Here is an 18,607-nt window from a genome sequence, read left to right on the forward strand (position 1 = left end):
GGACAGATATTTGCCAGAGGTTCACCATTGTACTGTTTGACAGTAGTGCCAGACATATGCAGAAGGTTGGACAAAGAACTGTTGGCCAGTGTTGGTAGATATCTGGCAAACAAGCAACTATTGCTGTCAAAGAGCTGCAAACTAAATGTTCCACAAATTTAACTGCAAGTCCGCCACCAGCAAAACTATTTATTTATTTTATAAATAAAATGGTTACTTTTAATTTATCCCACATTTCCACATATTATTTTTTTTATTTATTTTTTTTTATTTCAAAGAACAGGTAATGTTAAGTATTTGTTTACTATGCATTCTGTCCATATTATGTTGGTGTCTTTTATTTTTATTTATTTTTATTTTTTTTCAGTCCTTGTGTTTTGATTTATGTTTCTGTCTTTCACGTTGCAAATGGATCTTAAAGTAGCAGCTCTGGCAACAGACTTCCAACAGTTGGGCAAAAGAGAGTGCCAGAACCATCCCCTCTGTCCCGCAGGAAGACGTATGAAAAGGGACAGGCCCTGGCTGACAAGGCCAAAGCCAAAGAGATCATACAGTAAGAGCTAGCGCCCCCAGTGGCAGAGAGTTATTACTGCAACTTCTTAATATTTAGAAAATGTTTTTGGCTTCTGCCTGTGTGTGTTGGTTTTTACAACAAACTAATTTGGAGAGGACAATGACAGGTTCTGAATGTAGAAAATTTGGCATAAAAGTCAGCTTATTTAATTTTTGAAGAAGCATGCTGTCCGTGCTTTACATGGACTGCAATAATCACACTATGAGCCTCATTAAGAATAAGAACAATCTGTCTCATATTCCTATTCACGTGTAACTAACCACATCAATGGTTTAGCTGTAGTGTTTTTTTTTTTTTTGTATTTTTGCCTTAGAAACTCATAAGGGAGCAATTTTCTAGTTTAGATGTATGACTCTTTCCAATATTTCATAAAATAGCATTTACATGGCATTTTTTAAATTCAGAATAGTTTAAATAGTCGTGCTATAGCAGTCCATGTAAAATGTGGCCCTTTAAATGTCAACATGGCTTGGCTTTGAAAATAGTCATTGACTGATTTTGCAGTCATTGATTCCTGCAGAACTTGTCGCATGGGTATTTGTAAACAAATTGCTGTCAGTTCAAGATTAAATGTTGGTAAATGGTTTGAGCTATGTGTTTTTCACCACATGACAGTTTATGTTAGCTTTGCAACAAGAAAAAGCTGTACAGTGTCAGCCACTAAAGTCCTTAAAATCACCTGTATTTAATAATATGCTTAATCTTTATTCTTATAATTTTGTTCTTATATTCACAAGCTTGCCTTAACCCTTGTGCGTCAATTTAAAAAAGTTACTCAGAGGTCCTTAGAGGATAATAATGTCCACATAAAAACAAAACTGCCATAATAATATTATATATTAATATTATTTTCCACTTTCAATTAGTTAATTTTTTTAACCAACATCAGTCCTGATCATAACTACCAAATATTCATTCATTTTCAGGATTTTAACCCTTTAAATGCCAGTTTGTTTATATAGTGCCACTGTTGTTTTTTTATGAAAAAAACCCACACATTTTTTTCTTTTTTCTTTTCCATATACTAAATGATAAGGGGAATTTTTTTGGGATTATAACAGTCTGAGATATGTCAATGATTAGCAACAACATTGATTTTGATGCATTATTATTATTTTTTGTGCAGTGTCAGTGTCAAAAAAAAAAAAAACTCACTCAGGACCTTAGAGGACAAAAATGTCTGCGTCAAAAAACTGCCAAAAAAATATTATATATGAATATTATTTTCCACTTTCACTGACTTAGATTTTTTAACCAACATCAGTCCTGATCATAACTACGAAATATTAATTAATTTTCAGAATTTTAACCCTTTAAATGCCAGTTTGTATACATAATGCCAGTGCTGTTTTTTATACACACACATATTTCTCAATACACACATACAAAACACACTCTTACATCCATACCAACACACCCACACAATTTTATCTGCATCATTTATTCAATTGTCCTGCAGTGCTCTATAATACAGCAAACAGAAAATGGGAAAAAAGCATGTATTTGCTCCATAGGCTAAACATGAGGAAAATGGCGCCATCTGGTGGAAAATATAAAAAATAATAATTTTGAAGCCATTGCTCCAGAATGAAAGCATAATGTCATAGAATTCATGATTTTATGCTTTAATGGCACTGTGATCAAATATTGCCGTTTTAATGGGTTTCAATGGGGACATTTTTGTCCTGAAGGTCCTGAGTGTAACTATTTTAGTGTATTATAGATGTATCTTAGGAACTGAGGTTGAAATATCAAAATCCCCCTAACTACACACCTTTGGCAAAATGTATGCCGTTGGCATTAACAAAATGAGCCAAAAGGATCGAAAAAACAAAAATGAAAAAGTCCCTAAGGTTGCACAAGGGTTAAAAAAACAATAACATGTGAACAGTGTAAGGTGATGGGAAGTTCTTGCCTTACAAATGCTGACTACTCTGATTATTTGCATCTGAATGTGTTTTTGTATTTAGTTTAAAAGAACATTTTAGGCCTTTCTTTTATTTTAGTTTATGAACACATTTTTATGTGTGTGAGTGTTTGTGAATTTGTGAATGTGTTCATTCTTGTTTGTGGATAAAGAAATTTGTGGTTTTAGAAGTTGTAGGAGGGGCTTTCAATCAGCCCCGCCCTCCAGTGCAGCTCATTAGTGGGCCCAGCAAAATGTGTCTTACAGACAGCATCAGTGATTCAGAGAGTCCACAGAAGAAGTATGCAAAGAATTCAGCAGATATACAGTAGGAAAAGATCAGAAGAAAAAAACACTTTGTCTTTTGAACCCTCATCATTTTTTATTCAGGAACATGTAACAGTAGGGCTGGGCGATATGACGATATATATCGTGGCCACGATATAAAGTGTCAATCGAAAGAGATTTTGCTGTATGGTGTATATCGCGATATGTAAATATCCATGTGCGCACCGTGGGCTTCACGTGAGACTGAGATCATTTTTTTGCCGAGTAAAAAATGTTGGGTGGCCGCCCAAGCAAATTCAATAACATTAATCTCGCATTCTGCACTTCATCCGACGCGCTCATCTGTGTTTTATGCTTTCTCTGGAGCACGCAAGTGCATGCAAGTCCAGCAGGATTTTCGATACACATGAGAGCTCAGAGCAGGATCACTCATGATGCTCAATCAGTTTGACCCAGGACAGACATCTCCACAGAACAGGACGACTCCCAAACAAGTCAAGAAAATGAAGAGGAGCTTGTTATTAAAAAAAGGTGTGACATCTGTGGTGTAGGTTCACAAAACACAACACGGAGCAGAAAAATGTCATCTGCAAACTGTGTCGCACCACGACAATCACTCGTAATAATAGCAAATGGTTTTACCTCCAAATGAAGCAAGTAAAAGAATATTATGAAAGACAAAAGATGCGCTCCGCATTTATTCAGTCATTTTTTTTTTCAAGAAGTGTTTCTATTTATTTAATATGTATTTTCTGCACAAAGTGCTTGCATAATTTTGGATATTTTCTGCAAGAAGTGTTTTTTATTATTATTTATGCATTATTTCCTTTGTTGCATTGCTTTGGAAAGATCTTGAGTTTCTTGAGAAAAGTTTATAATAATAATAATAATAATAATAATAATAATAATCAACAACATATCAGGATAAAATGTGGCATAATGTGAAATTTTGCATTATGATAATTTTTATTTGTTTTATTTTTACATGGACTTTTGTCAGTTTCCAAATAAAGAGAAAATTATATAAAAGGAAGTATTTGGAAGTGTTTAATTCACTGACAGGCTTATCCAAAAATAGGCATTACAATATGGTTATTGAATATATTAACCAATTTTTATTGATTTTCCAACAAAAATGTATACTATATCGTGTTGTATATCGTTATTGTGATATTAAATTACTCATATCATGATATAAGATTTTGGTCATATCGCCCACCCCTATGTAACAGTATTTATTAATTTAATACCTTCTAAAAATTTAGCCTAACAAATTGTGTTAAACTGTATAATGGTGAAGTTTTGAAATAATTCTGTAGCAATGTATACAGCAGTTTTGTTAAATATGTATTTGTACTGTATACATATACAGTGTATTTGTCAAATATAAACATATACAGTATATGAAACATGTTTTATACGTCTTCACTTATTACAGTGAAAGTGCTTTGCACTGTTGTTATCCAGGAGTGTGACTCTAAATGTTTTTGGGGGGTTTATGTTTGAATTTTAAAGTGCTTTTCTTACAGACAAATTTTCTTACAATGCCCCTAACTTAATTTAGTTTTATCTTCAGTAATTATTCTTTGTTTTAGATTTGCATCATACATTTGCTTTGCTGCATGTGGATGAATTGATGGACAGTGTTCATTGGCATGCATGCCTTGTTTGGTTTAACCATAAACTCCTTTTGGAAAAACAATATGTAAATCACTTCTATGTCAAATGTGAACAGTGTGTGAATAGAAACATACTTGACAAGACACAGTTCTATTTTATAATTGAATCCATACAAGATAATAATTTAGTAGAGGAATCAGCTGATTGTTGTACATGTTTTTGGCATGTGTATCAGAGGTGTGATCAACCCTGTTCCAGTGTGGAAGAGCAGTCGCGGCAGTTCTCTGCAGTGTGTTCATATAGCTGAGGGTCACAGTAAAGCCGTTTTGTGTGTCGACTCCACCGATGACCTCCTCTTCACGGGATCTAAAGGTCAGAACCAGCACTGAATGACTGTGGAACATTTTTTGGGAAATTGTAAAGGCCCATCTGTAACTGCTGACTCAGCATTGGTACTATCCCTTTCTGGTAGTATTTCTTTAGGTAGAGTCTCTATTTGTATGGTTTTTATGTTTTATATTATGTTTATGTTCAAATCTTTTGTACCTAATGTTATATATCTGGGGCTTTTTTGAATGGTTATCGAGTATGCTGCTGTTTATTTCAGTGATTAAGTGGGTAACCTGAATATGTTGGATTTTTTAAATAGAATACTTAAGTTCAACCGAGTGATCATGACAGCCTGGTGCTGTCGTTGATTGCTCAGCTGAAGTGTTGGGTGGTGATTATTGTGCGGTTCTCATATGCTTACCTTGTCTTTTCATCCAGACCGGACGTGTAAGGTGTGGAATCTGGTAACAGGGCAGGAGATCATGTCTCTTGGTGGACACCCCAACAACGTGGTGTCAGTGCGGTACAGCTCCAGTGTGGTGTTCACCGTCTCCACCTCCTACATAAAAGTCTGGGACATCCGTGACTCAGCCAAATGCATCCGCACACTCACGTGAGTACCCACCAAACACGATGAAATTTCAGCTATACATTCACATACTACAAGCATCACAATTCATTCTTCAAACTACAGTGACCTCTTGTTAAGGTCTGTTCTTATCAAGCACATTTTTGTCATAACAAGCCTTTAAATTGAAACGATGTATTCATATGGGCCCCTTTACACTGGTATGTAAAATTTTTAAATTTGGTATGAAAATGTATTTTTCTTAAATAAATAAATAAAATTCACGCTTTTGGCCCTTGTGCCTGGAAGCGGCAATTTGGATACTAATGGACCTGTTTATATTGAATGTGTCCAAGTACAAGTTACATTTAAAGCTGTAATGGTTATAGAAATACTTCCTGTCTCTTCATTCAAGGACAGTGACAACATATCCATTTCATTTGATCTATGAGTTTTAATTTTGTATTAAAGCATGTGATTGATTCAATTCAGTTCCATTTTTTTGTATAGCGCCTGTACAATACATATTGTTACAAAACACTTTTACAGAAAAAATGAAAAACAATGAAAAATAGTGCATTATAAACCCCAGACAGTGGCAAGGAAAAACTATAAACTGTAGATGAGGAAGAAACCGTTGCAACCTCTGGCTAGCACATTATTTAAGCAAAATATGACAGGATTTTCTCTTTTGTTGGGGTTTGTGAGTATATCTGGCTTTAAAATTGCAAATAATTGGTCATTTTAAATTTGTGTCTTACGGGGCTGGAAAAGTCATAGAAATAAATGAAATCTTCAACGTTCTGGAAAAGTCATGAAACGTGTTATAGTGAAAATATTTTTTCTTGTTATTCTCAGCTGTAAAATATGTCATCACCTTGTGAGTCAAATCTGCTCGCAAGCTATAGTGATGTACGATTTTAGAAACAGACTTGGTCGAACCCATATGGAGGACCAAGTCTGCCAATATTACACACACACATATATATATATATATATAATTGTATATATTTGCAAATTAATTTAAAAAAGTGTATATAGAAATAAATCGTTACACTTTCGAATGTGACAAAAATGAGTATACTTTTAGTAACTTATGTATTTACACATTTATATATCTCCACATGTATACGTAAATGTCCTAATTTATTTATTTCTACATGTATATATTTCTACATATATGTACAGTACTGTGCAAAAGTTTTAGGCACTTAAGATGTTTCACAAAAGCATTTGTCTTAAGATGGTTATTTATATCTTTAGATTTAGTGTACATTATATTAGATTGTATACATTTTAGACTCCCAAACATTACTTTTGCAAATAGAATAGAAGAACAGGGAGCCCTGAAACAGATGGCATTGCCCCCACAAAGTCCCCCACTGAACATCAAGTCAGTCTGAGATTACATAAAGAGACAGAAGCAATTGAGACAGCCTAAATAGATAGAAGAACTGTGGTGAATTCTCCATCAAGATGGCGCTGCGGATGGCAGCCTCGGTGTGTAGCTCTTCAGTTCTTTTGTTGTTTTTGTTTGTTTGTCCTGTGTTTAGTAATATTTTTCCAGTCAGTTTTACCAGGGACGAACTGCTTAATATTCTGACGTTTTGCTGGATATTTTAGTCGGAGGCGCAGCTGTGTTGTTTAAACACGCTATGAGATGGAGGCGAGGGAGACGAGCAGGCGCGCTGGTCAGAGCGGATCGCGTCGCGAGTTAATGGGGAAAACGAGAGGAGGTGGAACATGCTTTTACATCAATGAAAGTTGGTGTACAGATGTAACAACGTTAAAGAAGATGTGCTGTCCTAATTTGGAAGCCGTTCTGTAAGCGCGGGAGTTTTCCTCATTTATTCTGGTGAGTGTGTATATCGCGCCAAATGCGTGTGAACACAGTGCTGCAACAGCTGACTGATCAAATCACAGACACAGAACAACAATACCCGGACTCAGTTATTATTATTCTTGGGGATTTTAACAAAGCAAATCTCACACGTGAACTGCCCAAATACAAACATCACATTACATGCCCAACCAGAGACAGAAATATACTGGATCATTGTTACACAACAATAAAGGATGCATATCGCTCTGTCCCTAGAGCAGCTTTGGGACTCTCTGATCATTGTCTGGTTCATCTTCTTCCAACCTACAGGCAGAAATTAAAATCAACCAAGTCAGTAGTAAGGACTGTAAAGAGATGGACCAATGAAGCAGAGCAGGAACTACAAGCCTGCTTCGATTGCACGGATTGGAGTGTTTTTGAGGCTGCAGCCACAGACCTGGACAAGCTCACAGATACTGTGACATCATATATCAGTTTCTGTGAGGATATGTGCATTCCTATTTGGACTTATTTAAAGTTCAACAACAACAAACCATGTTTTACAGCAGAGCTCAGGCAGCTTTGTCAGGCCAAAGAGAATGCTTACAGGGGTGGGGATAAAGTCTTGTACAATCAGGCCAGGAACACACTGAACAAGGAAATCAGAGTGGCTAAAAGAAGATACTCTGAGAAGCTGAAAAACAAGTTTTCAGCTAACGACCCTGCATCAGTGTGGAGTGGCATGAAACAACTCACAAATTACAGGACTCCTACCCCCAACCCTGTGGTGGACCAACAACGGGCTGACAACCTGAATGTATTCTACTGTAGATCTGAAAGGCCCAATCTCATACCCCACACCCGCTCTGACCATCACTTCACACAAACACCAACACCTCCTGCAACCCCCCTCATCCCCCCCTCCTGCTACTCAACCTGCACTTAAGATCTGTGAAGATGAGGTGAGCCGTGTCTTTCGGAAACAAAAGATGAGGAAAGCTTCAGGCCCAGATGGCGTTTCACCTGCATGTCTAGATCCTGTGCTAACCAGCTGGCCCCCATCTTCACACAGATCTTCAATAGATCACTTGAGCAGTGTGAAGTCCCATGCTGCTTCAAACGCTCAATCATTATTCCTGTCCCAAAGAAACCAAAAATAACAGGACTTAATGACTACAGACCTGTCACCCTGACATCTGTGGTCATGAAATCATTTGAGAGGCTGGTGTTGGCCCACCTGAAGAACATCACTGGACCCTTTCTAGATCCCCTTCAATTTGCTTATCAAGCAAAGAGGTCTGTGGATGATGCAGTCAACATGGGATTGCATCATATCCTGCAACATGTGGACAGACCAGGGACATATGCAAGGATCCTTTTTGTGGACTTCTGTTCGGCTTTCAACACCATCATCCCAGCTATACTCCAGAATAAATTACACTAACTCTCTGTTCCCATGTCTATCTGTCAGTGGATTACCAGCTTTCTGACGGACAGACAGCAACGTGTGAGACAGGGGAAACTCACTTCCAGCACCTGTACAATCAGCACTGGTGCCCCCCAGGGATGTGTGCTCTCCCCACTATTCTTCTCCCTCTACACCAATGACTGCATCGCCAAGGACCCCTCTGTCAAGCTCCTGAAGTTTGCAGATGACACTACTGTCACCGGCCTCATCCGAGATGATGATGAGTCTGCATACAGAAGGGAGGTTGAATAGCTGGCTGTCTGGTGCAGTCAAAACAACCTTGAGCTGAACACGCTCAGAACGGTGGAGATGATTGTGGACTTTAGGAGGAACACCCCAACACTGACCCCCCTCACCATTCTAAAGAGTCATTCAGGTTCCTGGGCACTACCATCTCACAGGACCTGAAGTGGGAGACACACATTGACTCCACTGTGAAAAAGGCTCAGCAGAGGTTGTACTTCCTTCGCCAGCTGAGGAAGTTCAACCTGCCACAGGCACGGCTGATACAGTTCTACTCAGCGGTCCTTGAGTCTGTTGTCTGCACTTCAATAACTGTCTGGTTTGGTTCAGCTATGAAATCAGACATCAGAAGACTACAAAGGACAGTTCGGACTGCTGCTTGTTTTGTATTGTTGTACACTGGAAGCTCCTGTCACCAAGACAAATTCCATGTAAGCATACTTGGCAATAAAGCTGATTCTGATTCTGAAGAAGCTTGGAACATCTTATCTGCCAACAACCAAGAAAAACTGTGTCCAGGTGTATCTAGGAGAACTGGGGCTGTTTTAAAGGCAAAGGTGGTCACACCGAATATTGGTTTAGCTTTTTTTATGTTTACTGGACTTTGTATGACATTAACTGATAAATGAAAACTATTATGTCATTATTTTTGAAGAACATCCACACTATGCAAAACTTTTCACAAGTGTCTAAAACTTTTGCACAGTACTGTATATATTTTCACATTTATTTATTTATACATTTATTTATTTAAAAATGGCTTTGTCCATACAGTAATAAAGGGGCTGTGTGTTCTTCTTTAAGCATAGCAATCAAGCTCAGAGTACTCTGGAGTGAAGGTTGGAGGTCACAATGACATCTTGTGGGTGACAAAATTAAATGTGAGTCTACAGATTTGAATAATTGCCACAGATGGGCATGGATATGCAATTAGATATTGTAGAATATACCTGTGAACAGATCAAGTCAAATAGGGAATGAATTATCTCTGCTGGATGAATGACTTTTGGGCGATATGATCAAAATATTATATCCCTTTTCAAGTCATTTTAAATCACTGTAACTGTATGTACCTAGGAAGACCATACCTGAACGGACTCAGGATTTCTAAAATATCAGCGATTCGGCTGAAAATCTTGGCAGACAGTCTGAACAGAACCCTCAATTTGAACAGATCTGAAAACAGACACTTTGACTTGGAAAAAAAGCAGTGTTTGCATGTGAAATGATCCAGCATAAATCATATTTAATGCAATTTTGTCAAAGACAAGGTGGCACAAAAAAAAAATCAAACCTTTACTCGAGCACTCTGAGCTCAACTGCTATGCCTAAAGTAGAAAACGCACCCCCTCATTACCATATTGACGTACAAATGTAGAAATAAATGTGAAAATAAATTAATATGGAAACAAATAAATGTCTAAATATATACATGTAGAAATACATGTGGAAATAAATAAATGAGGAAATAAAAATGTGTGGAAATAAATACATAAATAAGAAAATAAATATATAAATTCTCATTTATTTCACATTTGAAAATGTATTTATTTATTAAGGACAGTTTTGTTTCATTTTTTACTTTTTTTTTAATATTGGCAAACTTGGTCCTCCATAGGAAGAATTCATTGGCAAATCGGTCTGAAAAAAAATAATTTTTATACAAATTCTGTTCCCAGTATCCACAAACCACTGGAAAAGTCATGAAAATTCATTGGTCAAAAAGGGTGAAAGTGAACACACTGTGATTCCTCTGTCTCATCATTTACTCTTATACCGTCACAGACTCGTATGATTTTCTTTCTTCTGTGGAACACAAATGAAGATATTTTAATAGATGTATGTTTATATCCATACAATGCAAGTCAATTGGGTCTAGAACTTTCAAGCTCTAAAAAGGACACAACGGCAGCATAAAGGTAATCCATATGCCTTGAGTGGTTTAGTCCATGTCTGCTGAAGCGATAGGATCGGTTTGGGTGAGATCAGACCAACATTTAATTTCTTTTTCACAATAAATCTTGACATCTGCAGTCTCCTTGGAGCTCTCATGCGCAGAGTACTTGTGTTCCGCAGAAGAAAGAAAGTCATTAGAGTTTGAGATGGCATAAGGGTGAGTAAATGATGTGAGAATTATTATTTTTGGGTGAAGTATTCCTTTAAAAAGGGTATATGTAGTAAGTTAATTAAAATGATCAGAGTGGTTGTTGAATGGGGTGTGACTCAATCTGTTCCTGCCTCTGGTTTAGTTCATCAGGTTTGGTGAACACTGGTGACACGTGTGCAGCCAGTACTAACCGCACTGTGACCATACCTGCCGGAGAGAACCAAATTAACCAGATCTATCTGAACCCGCCTGGAACCGTTCTGTACGCCGCTGCGGGAAACTCTGTGCGCATGTGGGACCTGAGACGGTAGTACTGCAATCCAACATCCTTTAATTCAGCCACTTGAGATCTATACATGACCTGATATATTATATAAGTGCCTGACACTCCCTCTCTCTTCATCAGGTTTGTGTCAACGGGTAAGTTAATGGGTCATCTGGGTCCAGTCATGTGTTTGACAGTTGATCAGACTGGTAATGGACAGGATCTGGTGATCACAGGCTCAAAGGATCACTACATCAAGGTATGTTCATGTGTGTCTCTGTATATCTATTTTAACATTGAAAATTATGTTCTGCAGTTTTAAAATGACCATTTGGAATAAAGACATCAAAAACCATCTCCTGTCAAATCATCAAAACTCATCAAAACTCAAATATTCCACTTGTAATGGTGTTTTTGTGTGTGCAGATGTTTGACGTCTCAGAAGCTGCTGTGGGGAGCATCAGCCCCTCTCATAACTTTGAGCCACCTCACTATGATGGCATCGAGTCGCTGGTAGTTCAGGGCGACTGTCTGTTCAGTGGCTCCAGAGACAACGGTATCAAGAAATGGGACCTGAGCCGCAAAGACCTGCTGCAGGTAAAACCAGCTACAGAGGCATCAAAAGTATTTAAAATGATACAAATTTTACACACAATACAGTCCAAAAGTCTGAGACCTCTAGTGAAAATGCCTGTTTTGTATTTTTCTAATTTAAAGGTGCTATATGTAAGATTGACAACAAGCGTTTGAAATGGGTACTGCAGTCCAAATTCCAAACATTGGAGAGTTTTCTGCCCCGCCCCAGACTCGAAGCTCATGCGGGTTGCTAGAATGCTGACACGCAAATTAGCCAACTCAGCATCCGCTTTAAAGGATTTCTGGGCTTTAAGCTGTCTCCATCTTCCAAAGGCATCTCCAGTATTTATCCTTGTTTTACTACGCCTCTGGTCATGGTGGTTTTTAGACGGATGGCGAGGCTTTTTAGGTCAGATGGAGTCTGTTATCTCTGATGCAGTTCGTTTGCTGGCTTCAATGGCTGCAGCACGCAATGTTGTTTGCCTGCAAACTTGTTCAAATCTGGCAACCCGGTGGTGTCGAAATACTATTGGTGAGTGGGCAGTGGGCGGGATCACACAGGCCTAAACATAAACAGAAATTCCGGCCCGGAATGGAAATTTCAAAGTAGAATATACTGGCTGTAGCATTGTTATCGGAGAAGCCAGTATTTCAACTTAGCATGTTTCCTAATTCTCTGATGACATATTATGGTCATGTCATGATGTAGTACAGTAAATATATTACATATAACACCTTTAATACAAAGATTTTTCTTTTTTTCTTTTTTTTTTTTTTTTTTCTAATTTCTTACAAAATTTTGTAAAATGTTACAATTCTTACATACAGTAAAGTCCAAAAATGCGAGACCCCTAGTGAAAATTCCTCTATTTTGTGTTTTCTATTTGAATACAAAAATGTTATTTAAAAAAAAAAAAACACACAAATTGTTTACAAAAATTTGTAAAATGTTACATATTTTACTTACAGTACAGTCCAAAAGCGTGAGACCTCTAGTGAAAATGCCTTTATTTTGCATTTTTATAATTTAATGCAAAAAATTATTGAAACAAAAATACATATTCAGTCACAAATTTGTTACAAAAATTTGTAAAATGTGTAAGCACAGTCCAAAAGTCTGAGACCTCTATTGAAAATGCCTACATTTTGCATTTTTATTATTTAAAACTACAATTTTATGAAAGAAAAAAACATATTCAATGTCACAGATTGTTTTTTATTTTATTATTATTATTATTTATTTTTTAATTTTTTTATGTTACACATTTTACGTGCAGTCCAAAAGTCTGAGGCCTCTAGTGAAAATGCCTCTATTTTTTTTCAATCTAATTTAATGCAAAAATATTATGAAAAAACTCGGTTATTACGTAGCCCTGGTTCACTAAAAGGAGCGAACGAGATGCTGCATCAGATGCTGACGCTAAGGGAGCCATATTCAATCACACCATAGCGCTGATGTGCAATGTCTACTAGCCATATAGGGTAGTCAAAAGCATTGGGAGCCACCCCTCCAGATTGTCAAATAGGAAGAGAGGTTGGATCCAGAAACCAACATCTCGATGTCAAGACAGATGCACTAGCCAGTCTGGGTAGGGGGTCAATGTCTCAACACCTATTTCCAGTCAGCAGAAATGAGGGAGCAGAGCAAACGGCTTTATTACCATGACACTAGCCCACACGGTAGAGAGCCAGTGGCTTTTGGTACAATGACACTAGCCAACATGGTAGTAAAACATTGGCACACATGCTCTCATTCACACCACTGGGAATGGAGAGACCAAATTTCCAACGCCAATACTAACCAACTAGTCAGTGATCAACCTTCTTCCTCTATAAAGCTATGAGAAGAGAGGGAAGATACATGCAGGTTATAAAACTTTGCAAAGGTGTTAGGGGAAGCCCAACCAGCAGCCAGATATGTCTTCTAGAGACACGCCCTTTGCCCATGCCCAAGAGAAGGCCATACTACTGGTCAAATGAGCTTTTTTGCCCATGGGGCATTGCATGACTTGTGAGTGCAATGGCATCCAGGACTCAGTGGGACATTCTTTGCTTGGAGAAGGCCGAACCCTTTTTGCGGCCTCCATAGCAAACAAACTCGGAATGAAAGCGAGCAGGTAGAGCCAAGTGTTGTGAGTTTCATACGTCCACATTGAACCTAATCAGTCTCAATGTGCACTGTTAGGAAACACCACTCAAGCCCGTCAGACAGAGGGATTCATTGCTTGCAGGTGGAAAACACTTGTGAAACAATTCTGTCTTTAAAAAGAGACATTTCAAGTCTGAGACCTCTAGTGAAAATGCCTCTTTTTTAAATTTATTTAATATTAAAAAAAAAATTATGGAAATGGTAAATTTGACAGATGTGCTTATTTGAATAGTGACCTACAGTAGCAAAATGTATATTCTTCTATGATATTTTAACTTTTCTTTGTTTTAAATGTTTCAAAATCCTAAAACCACACCCTCATTTTAATTTTTTTAAATGCCAGACTGTCAATGTGGTATCATCAAATGAACTAAAAAAAAAAGTTATTACTGCTGCCAATTATCAAGAATAAAAACATCTTACAAAATATAACAGCAAAACACAATGTTGCAGTTTGGTAAACACATCATCCATTTATCAGACAGTCAGTGTAGTGCCTTCTGCAAGGAATTGCCTAATCAGTTGATTAATCAGAGCTGAGATCCGATCAGGAAGAGCATTAATGAACTAATCAGGAACTCAGTCAATTAAAACTGTTTGTGAAGGTTTAATGAGTTGATGTTTTTGTTCCTACAGCAGGTACCGAACGCTCATCGAGACTGGGTCTGTGCTCTGGGTGTTGTTCCTGGTTCCTCTGTCCTATTGAGCGGCTGTAGAGGAGGAGTGCTCAAACTCTGGCACACGGACACTCTGAGTCTGCTCGGGGAGCTCAGAGGCCACGAGAGTCCCATTAACAGTATATCTACTAACAGCACTCATCTGTTTACCACATCAGAGTAAGTTTTACACATACACACATTCACAGTTCCAGAAGAAACGGCGTTATATTCTCTTTAACACTCCTCATCTTCACTCTGCAGTGACCGTACGGTGAAGATCTGGCGTGCGAGGGGAGGTGTGGATGGCACCACAGATGTGACTGACACCGCTGATGAGAGCGTCAGTAACTGACTGTTCCTTTAATTGCAAACTACTGCAGCGTTACTATGGTAACATCGCTGCCAAAGACATTTGCACTTTGACCCTATCAATTAAACCTGGATATGTACTCTTTGATCTGCACCACAAACATCCCAACAGAATCTACTCATGTCAGAATCTGCTCGCAAGAGTTCAGTTCACAAATACCAGGGCATTGCTGAAGATGTAAAGTCAACGTCACACGCTAAATAAAGCTTTTTGTTCTTAAAATAACCATGCCAGCTCAGTTAATTCTAACAATCATGGAAACGGCACTAAAAACAGACATGGTGACGCCGAGTTCTGTCAGAACCGGATCTTCTGTAGCTGGACTCAGTATTCCTGTTCTCGGAAACATACAGAACGTTGTGGAGCGGAAGAGATGTCTGTGAACTAACTGGCTGAATCTCACGAAACCTGGCAGTGGTCACATTTCACCCCAAAATCAAAAGAAAAATATATTAACTATTACAAGGAAACGCAAGACTATAACGAGAGAACAGAAAAACTTTGTGATGGGATGCAAACTATGGCGAGGGAACCTCAAACGTTTGTAAGGGAACGCAAAACTATTACGAGGAAACAAAACATAATTCAATGGAATGCAAAACTTATTGCGAGGGAGCGCAAAACTATTGCGAGGAAAATCTAAACATATTGTGAGGGAACACAAACTATTGCAAAGGAGCCTCAAACCTTTGTAAGGGAATGCAAAACTATTACGAGGAAACAAAGCGTAATTCAAGGGAACGCAAAACTATTACGAGGAAACAAAACATAATTCAAGGGAACACAAAACTTATTGCGAGGTAACAATACATAATTCATGGGAACGCAAAACTTATTACGAGGAAACGATACGTAATTCAAGGGAACGCAAAACTTATTGCGAGGAAACAATACGTAATTCATGGGAACGCAAAACTTATTGCGAGGGAGCGCAAAACTATTGCGGAGAAACAAAATACTTTTTGTGAAGGAACGCAAAACTGTTGCGAGGAAAAGCTAGACGGATTGTGAAGGAACGCAAACTATTGCAAGAGAGAGTCAAACATTTGTAAGGGAGCGCAAAACTATTGCGAGGAAACACTATACTTTTGTGGAGAAACACAAAACTATTGTAAGTAAAAGCTAAACGTATTGTAAGGGAACGCAAACTATTGCAAGGGAGCCTCAAACCTTTCTAAGGGAACGCAAAACTATTACGAGGAAACAAAACGTAATTTAAGGGAACGCAAAACTTATTGCGAAGAAACAATCTACTTTTGTGAAGGAACGCAAAATTATTGCGAGGAAAAGCTAAACGGATTGTGAGGGAACGCAAACTATTTGTAAGAGAATGCAAAACTTATTGTGAGGAAACAAAACTTAATTCATGGGAACTCAAAACTTACTGCGAGGAAACAAAACGTAATTCAAGGGAACGCAAAACTTATTGCGAGGGAGCGCAACACTATTGCGAGGGAACAAAAAAAGTTTTGTGAAGGAACACGACTATTGCGAGGAAATGCAAAACTTATTGTGAGGGATTGCAAACGATTGCGAAGGAACGCTAAACTTTAAGGAACATAAAACGTGTTGAGGGAATGCAAACTACCGTGAGAAAATGCAAAACTTATGGTGAGGGAATGCAAATTTTTGCGAGGGAACACTAAACTTTGTGGGGAATGCAAAACTTATTACGAGTGAGCAAAGCCTATTGTGGGGGAACGCAAACTACAGTGAAGGAATGCAAACTCTTGACTTGTTTCATGTGATGTCACTGTATGACTGCGCCACCATGTTCGTGGCCAAAATTCCATATACCTTCAAAGTGCTGCGATGTGGGATGCGACAAAAGTCAGCAACATTTTTTAGATATAAGATATGTGATAATTGAAACACATTGAAATAAATTAAAAGCACTGTGATGTCAATATGCAGTCCAATATATTTCATGTGTATATACTAATGTTAGTCAATAAACAACACATCATAAGTTTATGAAGCACAGACTTTATTTACACCACCAGACTACAATGTAAACATGTCTTATACACTAATATACATGCCTTGGTTGCTTTCTGTGAATTCTTCATGAGGTAAGAGCAGCTCTACATTCATACAGATGGGATCATCACAGATGTTTTGTAATATTGTGACCAAAACATTTGTATCTTCTGATTTGAGATATTACGGTATTGTACCGGTGTGCGTTATTGTCACTGATCACACATCAGACTCACCGGCGTACAGAGGCGAAAGTTCAATTTGGCATTATATGTTCTGCCTTAAAACCTATATACACATTTCCTGGGACTTGGATCAAAAGCAATTTTTGCTGTTTTTCTTGAAATCGGTCCATGGGTTTTCCATTCACCCCCATTGATTCCTCCCGCTGTTGGTCACAAGTATGGTGGCTGCGAGGAAAAAGTGACATCACTAAAACAGGTCAATTGCAAGAGAATGCAAACTATTGCGAGGTAAACCTAAACTTTTTGTTAGGGAACGTAAACTATTACGAAGGAACACAGTGTTTATTGCGAGGGAATGCAAAACTATTTAAAAAAATTAATTCCTTCCACAATTTTGCGGTGAAATTTGACTCATTTTCGAGAGAATCACCCAACTGAAATCTCCATGATCTTAATTGAACTTTAATGTGGCTGGCTTCAGTGTGGCACCTGCTAATTATTTGGTGACCAAAGTGTGAAACCATCTTAATAGCTACAGTAAAATCAACCATATACTGTATCAATATTGAAGCTGTCTTTCACGTATTACACATTTCACATTTGTTCTGTGTCGTTACCACTTTCCATTAAAGGAATAGTTTACCAAAATATGAAAATCTGTTATCATTTATTCACTCTCATGTTGTTCCAAACCCATATGACTTTCTTTCCTCTGTGAAACTCAAAAGGACAAACATTAGCCTTAGTCACCATTCACTTTCATTGTATGCAAAATGGTTGTCAGTCCCTAAATCTCCTTTTGTTTGTTAACGGAAGAAAGAAAGATATAAGGGTTTGGATCGGCATGGGGGGTGAGTAAATGATGACAGAGTTTTCATTTTTTAGTGAACTATCCCTTTAAATTCTATTGGGTCTGTGTAGCAAACTAATGAGCGCATTAGAACTGTACTGTATATAAACTGTATTCTCATGTAAGAGGAGAATGACTTGTGCCTGTATCACTTATGTACAACAGTGCTTTTTCCAAACCTGCTCTCTGCAGTCCACTAAACATACTAGTTTACATGTCAAATTGTGTCTCATGGCATTGTGCTAGATGTAATAACACATGAAGACTCACTTGAAAGTGTTAGTAGATAAGTTCTGTTTAATGTAGTTTTCAAACCACTCTTTGGCTTCCTGTATTTATGATGTCCAGGATTTTCACTGGAGGTTTAGTTGTTGAAACACAATGAGCTACCCAATAGTGATTTGAATGTCAGATGCCAATGGAATTAAATGTCATCTGTCAAAACTACATGTGAAGTGCTGCTGTGTTTATTAAAAAGACAAACTGTCATGATTATATATATATATATTTATTTAAAAAAAAAATATTGTATTAGGGCTGCAGGATTATGACAAAAAATATTTGTCTTTATATTGTCAGTTATTGCTCTTAATTTTATAATTGTGATTCATTTGGATTGTAGATTTACATTAAATGCTTATTTTGTC

The 18,607-nt window shown here is 37.6% G+C and overlaps 1 protein-coding gene across 4 annotated transcripts in view; it reads left to right on the forward strand.

Annotated features, from left to right (window-relative positions):
• Nucleotides 1-18,407, forward strand: part of LOC127437223 (kinesin-like protein KIF21A) — an 88,180-nt gene extending 69,773 nt beyond the window's left edge. For 2 of the 4 annotated variants that reach the window (XM_051692024.1, XM_051692026.1), the window contains 8 exons: nucleotides 422-553; nucleotides 4,624-4,760; nucleotides 5,157-5,331; nucleotides 11,069-11,233; nucleotides 11,333-11,450; nucleotides 11,618-11,788; nucleotides 14,553-14,752; nucleotides 14,837-18,407. In XM_051692024.1, the coding sequence (XP_051547984.1) occupies nucleotides 422-553; nucleotides 4,624-4,760; nucleotides 5,157-5,331; nucleotides 11,069-11,233; nucleotides 11,333-11,450; nucleotides 11,618-11,788; nucleotides 14,553-14,752; nucleotides 14,837-14,927 (1,189 nt within the window). In that variant the 3' untranslated portion in view covers nucleotides 14,928-18,407. The remainder of the gene's footprint in view (nucleotides 1-421; nucleotides 554-4,623; nucleotides 4,761-5,156; nucleotides 5,332-11,068; nucleotides 11,234-11,332; nucleotides 11,451-11,617; nucleotides 11,789-14,552; nucleotides 14,753-14,836) is intronic. The other 2 variants (XM_051692025.1, XM_051692027.1) reach the window with 2 other exon arrangements.
• Nucleotides 18,408-18,607: the final 200 nt, after the last annotated feature.

This window comes from Myxocyprinus asiaticus, chromosome 48, assembly GCF_019703515.2.
Source record: "Myxocyprinus asiaticus isolate MX2 ecotype Aquarium Trade chromosome 48, UBuf_Myxa_2, whole genome shotgun sequence".
In the NCBI taxonomy this organism is placed as follows: domain Eukaryota; kingdom Metazoa; phylum Chordata; class Actinopteri; order Cypriniformes; family Catostomidae; genus Myxocyprinus; species Myxocyprinus asiaticus.